Below are 13,703 nucleotides of genomic sequence, written 5' to 3'. Positions count from 1 at the left end.
TTACCCAGTCCTCACTGAGTCCTTACCCAGGCCTCATTGGGTCCTTACTGTGTCCTCACTGTGTCCTCACTGAGTCCTTACCCAGTCCTCACTGAGTCCCCCCTGATCTTGGCAGTCTTCATTGTCCTCAATAACTTAAGTTTGGATCCGTTTCTGCTGCGTCTTCTATTCTAGAACTGAAGGCCTGAGGAGACAAAGCGCTCAATGCACCGCCTGCTGGTACAAAGTGGTATTACAGAGCTGGCAAGCTTCTTAACTCCGGCAGGTTTTTCCTTCTGCTCAGGAAGCAGAACAATAAATCTCACCGTTTTAATCTTTGTCTTTGGGTATCACTGCGCTTCTTCCCCGGTCCGGAGACCCGCGATGACCCGGGTCGTGTGTTGGCTGACCCGGGCTGCCCGCCGCCGAGGCGTGGGCGACCCGGGCCGTCTGGTGGCGACCCAGAAAGCCGCCTCGCTGCACACATCTCATTCATTTTGGAGGGATTTCGGGCGCAGATTACAGAGGCTCTACCCTCGTTTGTTTTGTAACAAGCGCTGGAAGTCAACACTAATACAGACCGCCGCCACGCTCAACTTCTAAATGCCACGGGACCTTTTTAGAGGCTTAGGGCTGTTGAGCACATCCAACGCTCGGGGAGCAGAAGCCCCCGCTAAGCCGCCGGGCCAAAGTACTTCTTTGATTGTTTGTTCAAAATCTCCTCCGAAAGCTGCAGGACAAAAAAAACCGGAGGGCGGATTATCGTCCGCTGGAGAGGAAATGAAATTCTTCAGACGAGGCACTTAAACACTGTGTGTGTGTGTGTGTGTGTGTGTGTGTGTGTGTGTGTGTGTGTGTGTGTGTGTGTGTGAAGGTGGAGCAGGCAAAATATGGAGGCCATTAGGTGGCAGTAGTGAGTCCATGTCAGAGAGACTCGATGTTTAAAACACTGGAGGCTAATGAGTTAGCATGCTAATTCCAAAAGCTACAGCAGATTAAAAATATCATGGCTGTGTTTGTTTGTTTGTTTGTTTGTTTGTTTGTTTTTAGTTCTTACTGAAATATGAGAGAAGGGATTTTTCTTTTCTTTTCTGTGAGTATCTGAACAAGAGCGTTGGGATTAGAAAGAAGAGATTCCTGCCCGTCGTCAGTAAACATGGACCGTCTGGATTCCAGAAAGTAAAAGTCTCAGATGAAACGACCGACACAGAGAAACGGATCAATACGCCGATCAGCTGGAGGAACGTGGCTAAACTGTCAAATGAATCATGAGACCATTTCTAGAAAGTAGCCTTCAGGCTCAGACGTCGCTTAAAAACAAAAACAAGGAAATAATTTCATGAGAACCAAAATAGAGAGAAGATGAAGAGTCCGACTGTATTTATTTATTTATCTCTTCTGGTTCATTGGAGGACTTTGAATCAGAGAAAGTCCTGATGGCGTTCAGACGCTCGCCCTCTGCGTCACGGCGACCGGCCGCTACTCTGGAGCCTCATCAGTGGAGGGAATATTCAGCGAAGCGGCGCCGCCGCCGCCGCCTGAGTCTGAGCCGAGCGGACAGCGCCGAGTCGCTACGTGTTAGCGGGCTAACGCACGCCGCTGACCCCGTTACTCCGAGACCCGCCTGCTCGCCAAAAATCCACCAACGGGCCGGGGCCGCGCAGTTTTTCCACTCCAGTACTCATCCATCTCTGGCTCCGTTTCACTTCTGACGGCGGCGGGAAAACGCGGAGCCGTCAACTTTCCCGCCCACGTCTTCCCGCCGCGGTCGGTTGAAAGTGAAAAGAGGTCGGCGCTCCAGCAGACGGCGAGGAGGAGCAGAAACAAAACAAACGAACGCCATGCAGAGGCGTCGGCTGCGGTGGTCGACACACCTGAATCCGGGGGACAGTGGGCGGAGCTACAGAATGTAAGACCAGGTGGAGGTCAGAGGTTACTGGTCTTGAGGAGGACGGGATTCGAACCCACGCGTGCAGAGCTCAATGGATTCACCAAACCTTCAGTCTGCGGCAGCATGAGACACAACCTGGTCCACCTGAGGACCGAACTGCAGGAAGATCAGGACGAAACCTCCTCATACTTTATTATAAAGTACATTAAAGTCATTCGAGGGTTGAATAGTTACTTCTGGACTCAAAGTACTTTATGAGAGATCAAACTTCTTCTACCAGAATCCTAAAATCAACCTGAGGATCCAGTTCTAGTTGTTGATGTTCGTCTCTAATAAAAACTTCCTGAAGGAAGTTCCTCTTCACACTCAGACTAACTGGTATTTCCAGCATTTTATTTTGGCGGGACATCCTCGGTTTGTTGACGTCTCAGCGTCCCAGAACCTCCTGAAGGTTCCCGAGGCTTCGTGTCACAAGATCCCGTTTGTCCTCTGGATCTCTGCACATCTGGATTCTCTGAGGAAAAAGCTTCAGTTTCACTCCATCCAGACTTTCTCCAGGATTCAAGGCTCTTTCCTTGACAAAGTCTGGAGCTTTTTCCAAATGTTGATGTTCTGGCTGGAGCTGCCGCCATCTTGGATATCCCACAATCCCTTGGGGCAGGTTTCCCAAGATGGCGTCAGTCAGGAAACATCAACAGTTTGATGGTTTGTCTGGAAACTTCTGGACTTTATTGTGAAGGATTGAGGAACCTGCAAGGCTCGGTGGGTAGAGCGGTTGTCCCCCACTCAGAAGGTCGCAGGTTCGATTTCCCATCCCACCTGTCCTTGAGCAAGGCATTGAACCCCAAACTGCTCCCATTGGAATGACAGCAGCCTGCATGGCTGGTGTGGTTAACGGAGTAAAAAGCTTTGCAGTTGATAAACACTATATACTGCTTTATTCTCTCGGCGGGATATTGAATTAATATTTTTTATTATAGAATAATTTTATATAGACGTTTAAATTATTTTATTTTATTATATTTTTAATAATCTTTTTATAGTACTTTAATATATTTATTTTTATAAAACAAATCCTATTATATAAATGTAATTATTTGTATTTTAAATATATCTGGAACCATGATGACGTTTCTCTCTTGCCTCCATATCGAAAATGAAACTAAACGAGTGTTTCAGCCTGCTCTGCCTCACCTGCCTCCTCCGAGTCTCCCTGTCCAGCAGGACCGGAGGACCTGGAGGTCAGTCCAGGTCTCTAACAGCTGCTGAGGTCAGGAGGTCGCCGGGTCACGTCAGGACGACCCCGAGCCCCGAGGGCCTCACAGACAAACTCACCTGAAAGCAAATCAACACGGAAACAACAGGAAGTCACGCCGACGAGCAGGGAACTTCTCGCACGGCAGCGGGTTTTAATAATAATAGCCGAGTCAGCTTAAATGAAGACGCCTGGCGTCGGGCAGGAAGCGACAGGAGACGCCATCAGCTCCTCCAAACCTCACGACCCGCCAGCCTGTTTCCCGACTGCAGGTAGAAAAGCATTAAAAACTGGAAAAAAACTTCCACTTCCAGCAGCGAAACAAAAAAAAACAAACCCTCAACCGCTTCAGGCGACGTCTGCAGAGCTGCAACGTGAAGAAAACCACATTAAAGTTCATTACAGGCAAAAACCTCTCCGAGTCAGAATACCACGGAAAAGGGAGAAAACTAAAAACAATTCCTTCTTCAGAATTTGAGCTTTTGAGTCGTAAAAATGAAAATATTAAGAATGTAAAGATCAAACTCAAGGCCACAATCATCAACTCACTGGGAATGACTCAGATATTTCATTTCTACGTTTTGAATAATCAAAACTACTCATCAAACACACGATTACCAAAACAATGAGAAACGGGAAATACCGGTTGGAATATTTCCGACTCGAGGTTTAATGACAGACGAGTGGTTGGTGGTGGGAGCGGGGAAGGTTTTCAGCTGCACGGATTATTGATGAGTCACTCAGTGTTTCAAAAACATGAAAATTAAGTTTCACTTCCTCGCGTGTTTAAACTTCTCCAAGTGAAATAAACTCAATAAGACAGATGGAATCAAGAGTAAAATATCAAGGACCCACAAGTGAAGCCTGAGGAAGTTGTCTTTCAGTTTGTTTATCTGCTATAAAGTTATAAAGTTATAAAGTTGACCTTTTAGAATGGTGTTTTATTGTGTTAACGAGCCAGTCACTGCGGCTCTGTCAGCCACTTCCTGTCTGACACACTCGTGTGAAAGTCTCAAACGTCTCGGTCGGATCACAACATTGTTTCCTATAAGTGATAAAAAAAAACAACAACTAAAGAATCAGAACAAAAAGTCAAACGTGACCGGAGTCACTTTTGGTCCCTTGAGCCAAATAAATAGCAGAAGAAGCTCCGAGGATTCAGCACCGAACGCCGGAGGAAACATCTGCAGTCCGACACAAACATGAGCGAAATCCCAGGAAGCGAAGCGGGTCCAGAAGGTTCTGAGGTTCAGCGTGAGCGTCAGGGCCGGTACTGTCGGTACTGGGACTGTGCAGACAGAGGGTTGCCGGTTCCAAACCGCAGTGGCGCCGCAGGCCCTCCGAGTGCAGTCCTGTAGCCCTGAGAGGAGGCCAGTCCGAACCCGGACCCGGACCCGGGGCCTAGACCCTGCACTCCCAGTCCTAGCCCGCCGCCGGGCCGGGCCAGCCCCTGACCCAGCGCCGCCGCATAGGGCGGAGCGCCATAGGAGAGTCCCAGGCCTCCGTAGGGCCGGTGGGCCTGGTGGGCCTGGTGGGCCTGGTGGGCCTGGTGGGCCGGCGCCGGGAGCACCATCGGTTGCATGTTCCTCCCCGGAGTGTCGAAGGAGAACTCCGGGGGCGGGCTGCTGAGCTTAGAGGGGGTGGAGGTCAGCGGGTCCAGCAGCAGAGGAGGCAGCGAGGAGGCGGAGGAGAGGGCGTAGCCTTCAGCCACGCCCACAGGAGGAGCCACAGAGGAGGAGGGCGAGGAGGAGGAGGAGGACAGGGCGCCGGTCAGCAGAGGACGGGTCCAGTCGTCCTTGAAGATCTGGACGGTCAGCGTGGAGACGAGCGGCAACAGCCGGTTGGTGACGTGAGCCAGAACGAGCTGCTCGTTAGCGTCACGGCGGATTCGAACGTGGGCGGAGCCAGCCTGGAGGAAGAGGAGGAGGAGGAAGGTGGAGTCAGAGCATCGATACAAACACAGTTTACTTTAGTTTTCTTTAACCAAATACAAAGTTTCAAGACAAAAACGCATTTGTGAAGAAAAAGAAACAACTAAAGAACAAATCCACAAATATATTGTGCATTTCATCGCCACGGTAACCTCACTGCAGGTCCACCATCACCATGGTAACCTCACTGCAGGTCCACCATCACCACGGTAACCTCACTGCAGGTCCACCATCACCATGGTAACCTCACTGCAGGTCAACCATCACCTTAGTAACCTCACTGCACCACGGTAACCTCGCTGCAGGTCCACCATCACCATGGTAACCTCACTGCAGGTCCACCATCACCATGGTAACATCACTGCAGGTCCACCATCACCATGGTAACCTCACTGCAGGTCAACCATCACCTTAGTAACCTCACTGCACCATGGTAACCTCACTGCAGGTCCACCATCACCATGGTAACAACATCACACTTGCACACTACGGTGGTGCTCTCAGGTCGTTTACAAAATGACATTTTCTAATTTTTATTACACTTTCAGTTTGGATTTTCTCAGAAAGGGAGAACTTTTTAAAACATACAGAAATTTTTAAATGTTAAATTCAACCGTAAAATTGTAAAAAGACTGAAAACAAAAAGTCTCTTTATTTTATCCTAAATTTACAGTCCTCATGGGAACGAACACACACACACACACACACACACACACACACACACACACACACACACACACACACACACACACCCCCCCCCCCCCCCCCCCCCCGTGGGGCAGGAGTGCATCCGAGGGTCAAATGGGTTTGGACAGCTGCTCCGTTAGCAGTCGGCCAACAACCGACAGTTGTGTAACCGCGGCAACAATCACACAGACGACAACAGCAGGAGCATCATCAATAACACAAATACAAACAAGAGGGGGTCGGGTGGGGTCACTGCGCCACCTGGAGGCCAAAGGAACAACTGACAGACTACACACACACACACACACACACACACACACACACACACACACACACACACACACACACACACACACACACACACACACACACACACACACACACACACACACACAAAGTAAAAAAAACTCTAACATACCAGAGAACCGAAGCCGACGGTCCAGAAATGTTCGTTCCGAACCTCCAGGACTCCGTCTAACGTGGACACCTGATCACAAACACAAACATCTCTTAAACACTTCCTTAAAAAATTACTTTACTTATTTAATTCAGTTTATTTAATCTGCTTTATTTGTTTGTTTAATTGTAATTTAAAATATATATATTTGCAGGTACTTTGAAATATTTAAATATTAAAATCTTGTGATTTATTCACCAACTTCTTTGAGGAATTCTGTATATCTGAGGCGTGTTTCAATTCTACATCTTCCCATTGAAACTAAAAACGTCTCATTAGAACTCAGATACTAGAAAAGGAGCCTGTTTAACCATTTCAGTCATTTTCTCGATGAATTAGTTTTTCCTGTCAGATCACTGCAGGATAATTCGGTACATTTCTGATCTTTGGTATAACTGATGTTTCTTTATAGTCAATTAAAACATGTTAATAGTTTTCCTCCATAAAATAGTAGTTAGTTACTTTCTCCGGTACCTCTAAAGGGTAAATGTTTATTTACAGGGTGACGATAATGTAGTGCTTTAACATTGTGGTGGGTCGTCTCACCTCTCTGAGGAGTTTGTCCAGCTGGCCAATGACGTGAGAGGGCGTGGTCTGAGGACGAGAGGCGGCATGCTTCAGAAACACACACAACCACCGCAGTGTGTGTGTGTGTGTGTGTGTGTGTGTGTGTGTGTGTGGGTGTGTGGCCCTCACCTGCAGCAGAACTTTACCGCTGTACACACTCATGGGGTACATGGTCCCGAACATCATGAGAGCGATGGCGACCGCCGACGCCGTGTCGACGGCGTTGTAGTTGCTGGGGAGACAGCGGGGCGTCGTTTACACGTTTCAGGCGGATCGTTTTGTTGTTTTGCGTTTCGCTAAGAAATCCCCCCCCCCGTGAAACCAGGTTCCACTCACTTGATTTCGATGAGCATGTAAGTGATGCAGAGCGACAGAGCTCCGGCCATGTTGATCAGGACGAAGGGGTTCATGCGAGGCAGCAGCACGCTGCTCAGACCCGGAACGATGCCACACAGACTGCAAACAAACAAACAAACAAACAAACAAACAGATGAGAGGCGGGGTGACTGGCGATCATTGACAGTCGATGCTGGTCTGGTCTGGAGTCCGGGTGTCGTTGCGTCTTCAAATAAAACCAGCCTGAAGCAGCATCAAACTTTAGAGGAACGAGAAAGGAGCCCTGAGGAACTCCTCAAGTAACGATCCTGTGGTGTTGGACTGGGCGGAAGATGTGAAACATTTCTATTCTATTCTAGTTTTGTTTATCTGCCAAAGAACTTCCTCAATAAGTAAATAAAAATAAATAATTCTGATAATAATTAACTAATTTTTCTCTTTTGATTTGATTTGATTTCCATAGTTTTAATAACAATACTAATTTAAACAAGGTTTAACATTCATATCTGCAACTAATGTTTCTCTTTTAAAAACAGCGGGAAAAGATTTGTAATTTGGTCTCTGCATCGGAACACACAGAACCCAGCGCTGAACCCTGAGGAACTCTGAGTACCCTGAGTAATCAGTTACTTTGTCAGCTGATGTGTTTTGTTCACCTCCAGTGGTTTCCTGGTGGTTTGTGAAGCATCGGAGAGCGATCCACAGCAAAGGCAGTTTTTTAGTTGTTTTTTTTAATAAGTTGCACTATTTTCAAAAAGTTGCTCTTTCAGTGACTCGGCGCTGTCGCCAGACGACCCGACGCTCAAAACACGAGACAATGTTTGAGTTCTAACTTGAAGACACGGAGCGAAGCCAAACTGAAACTCTCAACTGTCATTGGTTAAAGTGAAGGAGGTCACACAACAGTAACTCCTCCTGCTCCTCCTCCTCCTCCTCCTCATCCTGCTGCTCCTGTTCTTCCGCCTCCTCCTCTGGTTTCTCCTCCTGCTCCTCCTGTTCTTCCTCCTCCTTCTCCTGTTCTTCCTCCTCCTCTTCCTCCTAATCCTGCTGCTCCTCCTCCTCCTCCTCCTGCTGATCCTCCTGTTCCTCCTCCTGCTGCTCCTCCTGTTCCTCCTCCTCCTGTTCTTCCTCCTCCTCTTGTTCCTCCTCCTCCTCCTGCTCCTCCTCCTGCTCCTCCTCCTCCTGTTCTTCCTCCTCTTGTTCCTCCTCCTAATCCTCCTGTTCTTCCTCCTCTAGTTCCTCCTCCTAATCCTCCTCCTCCTCCTCCTCTTGTTCCTCCTCTTGTTCCTCCTCCTTTTGTTCCTCCTGTTCCTCCTCCTCCTGTTCTTCCTCCTCCTCTTGTTCCTCCTCCTCCTCCTGCCCCTCCTCCTCCTGTTCTTCCTCCTCTTGTTCCTTCTCCTCCTCCTAATCCTCCTGTTCTTCCTCCTCTTGTTCCTTCTCCTCCTCTTGTTCCTCCTCCTAATCCTCCTGTTCCTCCTCCTCCTCCTCTTGTTCCTCCTGTTCCTCCTCCTTTTGTTCCTCCTGTTCCTCCTCCTCCTCTTGTTCCTCCTGTTCCTCCTGCTCCTCCTGTTCTTCCTCCTCCTCTTGTTCCTCCTGTTCCTCCTCCTCTTGTTCCTCCTGCTCCTCCTCCTGCTCCTCCTCCTCCTGTTCCTCCTCCTCCTCCTCCTCCTCCTCCTCCTCCACACACAAACTGATAGAAGTAGAAATCCCGGCAGAATAAGAGCTGAGAGCAGAAAGTCGATCAGTTTTCATCTGAAACCAAAAAGTCCTGAAGTGAAAGATTCAGTTTCGTCTCACTGGAGTTTTATTGCTACTTGAATTTAAGAGTACTTCTTTGTACTATTTGTATCTTTTACATTTTGTTGTGAGTTTTTGTCTTTTTGTTAAATTTGGACTCTCTGCGGTTGTTTTTTCCTGTGTGTGTGTGTGTGTGGGGGGGGGGGGGGGGGGGGGGGGGATTTATCATTTCTATTTTCTGTGTAAGTTAATAATTTTAATAATAATACATTTTATTTATAGGCGCCTTTCAAAGCAAGATCAAGATCTCCAGATCACCTCCCAAACGTTATGAGCTCTTCAGGCTCAACCGTCTTTATCATCCAACTGTTCATTCATACAAATCTCACCCAACCTTTATTGTGATTAATCTGGTGAAATTAATAATTGACAAGAAAATGAAATGTAATAAATTCTATATTGGAATTTAATTTTAATTTTTTTTTTGTACCAATCGAACTGAAAATAACCAAGAGTGAATTTAAAAAAAACTCCAAATGTGTTTTTGAAAACTAAAAGATTATTACAAACAAGATCAGTTAAAACTTGTCAGAAATGAAAATAAAGACAATATTCCAAATGTGGTCAAATTCTCTTTGTGTGATTATTTTATTGTCATTTAGAATAATTAGTAGTTGTTTGTTTGTTGTGGGAGAAAGGGAGTAAAGCCTCGTTCACGCTGCCGGGAAATGAGACCAGATTCTGAGGTTTTGCTCACAGTGACTCGTATCCGACTTGTTTTGTTTCCGTTTGAAAGCTGCGATTCTGATTTTCCCTCCAGACCCAGACCTCGTTTATACGTGGAACCAATTTGGATATTTTCCTACATGCGACTGCTTCGTCACTGATGAGCGCCGGAGGAAGCAGCTCCGCCACAATAAAAGCTGTGATCACGTTTTTTCTTCATTCTCCCTCCTCTTCCCTCCTCATGTTGTCTAGATTCCCCCCCCCCCCCCCCCCCCCCCCCCACGCCACCCCCCCCGCGCCGCCTCTGCCACACCGTTTGTTTTTTTCTGCAGAAAGGTGAAAGAATGTCGAGCCGTTATGTGGGAACGTTTCTCCGGACCGGAGTCGTTAAAGCTTCAACACTTTTTCCTCAGTTTGAAGTTAATAAACGGAAACTAGCCGTTATTCCACTGATGCGTCGTACGTCAGTGTGAAATAAATAAGAATGGTATTAACTCAACTGAAGTGCAGAGATTTGATGAATGAACACACACAGCACACAAAGCTGGGGCTCGAGGCTGCTGAGGGTCGACACAGCAGCAGGCTTTATGTAACCCGGGGTGGCCTCCAGACCCTGCAGCCCTGCAGGGGTTAAGTGGGGACACACACACACACACAACACACACACACACACACACACACACACACACACACACACACACACACACACACACACACACACACACACACACACACACACACACACACACACACACACACACACACACACACACCACACACACACACACACACACACACACACACTGGAAACTAGGCTGGGACGTCCTGTTCACTTCTGCCGCCCTCTCAGCCAATCAGGGCTCAGATCCGCCGCGGCGCTCTCTGGGCTGTCGCCCCGGGGTAACGAGCGAGCCGCTGACGGCGAGCGTGTATGCGGCCGATACTGCGAGTCGTAACGATGTCGGCGGGATGTAAAATTCATCAGCTGTGGTTGGCGGCAGCGGCTGGCGGCGAGCTGCTGGTGAACACGTTACCATGGCAACGTGAATTTAAAAAAAAAGAATTGAGCGTTGATGGTTGAGGAGAGATTAATTAAACATGACGACTCGTCAGAGCAAACAGAATTACATGGCGCTGTGCGTGCGCGTGTGTGTGTGTGTGTGTGTGTGTGTGTGTGTGTGTGTGTGTGTGTGTGTTACATGTTCACATGTAGGAATCTGATCTGATGGAGGATGAGCTGTTTACAACCTGAACACATGCTCCTGTTTATTAGGCACCAAACAACAACAATAATAATAATAATTACGTCTCATCACTGGAGGACAAGTGTGACCGTTTCTGCTGAAATACAAGACGTTGCTTCTCAACCTGCAGTGAGGGGCCCCCCGAAACCACCGGGGGTGGGGGGGGGGGGTCTGAGCCCCGCCCCCACGAGCCTCGACAGGACTCTCAAAAAAAATTCCGTCCACATGTCACTATGAACACGGCTAAACCCGACGCCTAAGGGCATGTAGTACATCTGCCAGGCCTTTAGGGGTGCTGCGACTCACCAAATACACCAAAAATGCCGAAGACGACACGGAGACCATAGAAATATAGCAGTAGACTCCGACTTGTATATAAATCTATGCTGCTGTTCTTCCTCCTGCTACCATCAGTAGCTTCTGCAGCGCCACCTGCAGCATGTAGTCTGCCATTGTTGTGCTTATGAAGTGACATCACGGATCGCAGTGGGGGGGGGGGAGGGAGGTCGTTGACATCATCTCAAAGCCGAGCCAACGTTTGAGATGTGTTTCAAAAAATGTTTTAAAATATTCGTGCTCCTAAAACGCCGCGCCATGTGGACGGTCGGACAGAAATGGTGCGTTTACGTGAAGCGGCGTTCTGGAGTGGACGGCGTAATGGAGTGGACCGCGTTCTGGAGCGGACGGCGTTCTGGAGCGGACGGTGTTCTGGAGTGGACGGCGTTCTGGAGTGGGACGGCGTTCTGGAGTGGACGGCGTTCTGGAATGGACGGCGTAATGAGTGGACGGCGTTCTGGAGTGGACGGCGTTCTGGAGTGGACGGTGTTCTGGAGCGGACGGCGTTCTGGAGTGGACGGTGTTCTGGAGCGGACGGCGTTCTGGAGCGGACGGCGTTCTGGAGTGGACGGTGTTCTGGAGTGGACGGCCATGAGTCTCTGTTCACTCTGTATGAATAGAATTTGTAGCAGATATTCCTGAAAAAGTATTTTTAACTTCATTCAGGGTCCTTCACGCCGCCATGCTAACGCTAATGTTTATAAGAAAACAAGTTTATCCAATACGGCAATGCTCTCTCAGGCCAACAGCGCCCCCTGTGGTGCAGTACCGCCCGGTGGTCTGGGATGTGATTCATTTGTTCTTGAGTGGTGAAGATTTCCTGGGAAAGCGGAGCCGTGTGCAGTTTTTGGCAGGAAGCTCTGCATCGACACAATTCTAGAGAGAAAGTGTTTCTGCTGCAAACTATCGGCTTCCAGCCGCAGATCTCAGGTCAGGGTCTCGGGTCTCGGGTCTCAGTCTCGGGTCTCAGGTGTCCACAAAGTGTCGGTCCGGGGATATTTAACTCCACCGACAAAACAAACCATCTGCAGAGGAGCGACCGGACAAACACCGAGGATCACCGAAGGTCCCCAACCAGTGGAAGAATACTGGGAGAGAAGTCGCCGTCCTGTTGGACCGGAGCAGACCAGAGGCCTGTAGTACGACGCTGGAGATTCTCTTATCGGGGTAACTTCAAGGATTAACTCTGGTTTTCCGTACTACGACGCTCGTTTCACTTTCTCACCAGGATAAATCACCGTGGTAACTGGACACTGTCTAACCTGCTCCCGAGCAGGATATGTTCTGGATAAGATCACAGAGTGTAAAGCTCTGCCCTCCTGACCAATCAGATCGCTTGGAAAATGACCCGCCCATTCTTAAATGATGGTGATTAGTGACCGGAGAGGAGAAATTAATTTATTAATTTAAACTATCTTTTTGACATAATAAAATAAATCCTGGTCTCTGAGGCTCTGAAGGATGTTTTAGTTCTGGACTTGTTCCAGGTCTGTTAATCTGGAATAATGAGGTTCATGATCACACCTGACAGAACTGCAGAACCATGAATTTATAGAACCAGAACTAATCCTGTCGTCACGGTGATGAATTAATATTCCAACACAAAACACAAGAGAAGTTCAGCCTGAAACGTTTCTGCTGGAATAACGTGAAACTGATTGATCAGCAGACCTGCTGTCCGTTTATATCACTGATAAATTAATCTGGTATAATCTCACCAAGTCAGCATTAACAAGTCAGGAAAGTTCTGGCTTTGGCTGCAGCAGCAGTGTTGTTTTGAGCTGCTGGATTCTTCATAATCTCAGAGATTAACTGATCCTTCAGTAATCTGTAAACTGCTCTGCAGAGTTTCTCAAAGTGTGATTGGTCAGGCGCTGCAAGCTCCGCCCCTTTCATGTGAACATGCACACGTAGGTCTGGGTTGAACTAGTGAGTTGATAACCTGCTTGGTAGGAACGGTGATCTGGATCCAAAGTGACTGGATCAGTTAACCAGGAACCAGAGATCCTGGATATGTTGATCCTGGTTCCTAGGTCCAGGACTCTGGTCTGAAGACGCGAGGAGCTGAAAGGGTTCTGGATGAAGAGCAGGCCTCCAACACCGAGAGCTCACTTTGTGGAACGGAATTCAAGAGATTGTCTCGAGATCCCGTCTTTTACTAGTGAAGATTTAGATATTTAACGATCAGATTCTCTCTCCTGTGGAATTCAGTTCGTTTAATAGAATAAGAACCGACAAGAGTATCAGGATCCGTAGGTTTGGTGGTTTGAGGCTGAAGGATGAAAGGAAGCAGCAGAGAAGACAGACAGACTCCTGGTCTCTGGCTCCTGGTCTCTGGCTCCTGGTCTGACTCCTGGTCTCTGGCTCCTGGTCTCTGGCTCCTGGTCTCTGGCTCCTGGTCTCTGACTCCTGGTCTGACTCCTGGTCTCTAGCTCCTGATCTGACTCCTGGTCTCTAGCTCCTGATCTGACTCCTGGTCTCTAGCTCCTGATCCGACTCCAGGTCTTTAGCTCCTGGTCTGACTCCTGGTCTCTAGCTCCTGGTCTCTGGCTCCTGG

General features: G+C 48.3%; 1 protein-coding gene across 2 annotated transcripts in view; it reads right to left on the bottom strand.

The window, feature by feature from the left end:
- Window positions 1-3,229: 3,229 nt before the first annotated feature.
- The window catches only part of slc30a6 (solute carrier family 30 member 6), a 47,668-nt gene continuing 37,194 nt past the window's right edge, over window positions 3,230-13,703 (bottom strand). For both annotated transcript variants that reach the window (XM_080482365.1, XM_080482364.1), the window contains 5 exons: window positions 7,104-7,223; window positions 6,897-6,999; window positions 6,747-6,794; window positions 6,162-6,230; window positions 3,230-5,034 (listed from right to left, as the gene is read on the bottom strand). In XM_080482365.1, coding sequence (XP_080338491.1) covers window positions 4,387-5,034; window positions 6,162-6,230; window positions 6,747-6,794; window positions 6,897-6,999; window positions 7,104-7,223 — 988 coding nt within the window. In that variant the 3' untranslated portion in view covers window positions 3,230-4,386. The remainder of the gene's footprint in view (window positions 5,035-6,161; window positions 6,231-6,746; window positions 6,795-6,896; window positions 7,000-7,103; window positions 7,224-13,703) is intronic.

This window comes from Lipophrys pholis (genome assembly GCF_963383615.2).
Source record: "Lipophrys pholis genome assembly, chromosome: 15".
Lineage (NCBI taxonomy): Eukaryota > Metazoa > Chordata > Actinopteri > Blenniiformes > Blenniidae > Lipophrys > Lipophrys pholis.
The sequence above is the reverse complement of the archived record's forward strand: the minus strand, read 5'-3'. Positions and strand labels throughout refer to the sequence as shown.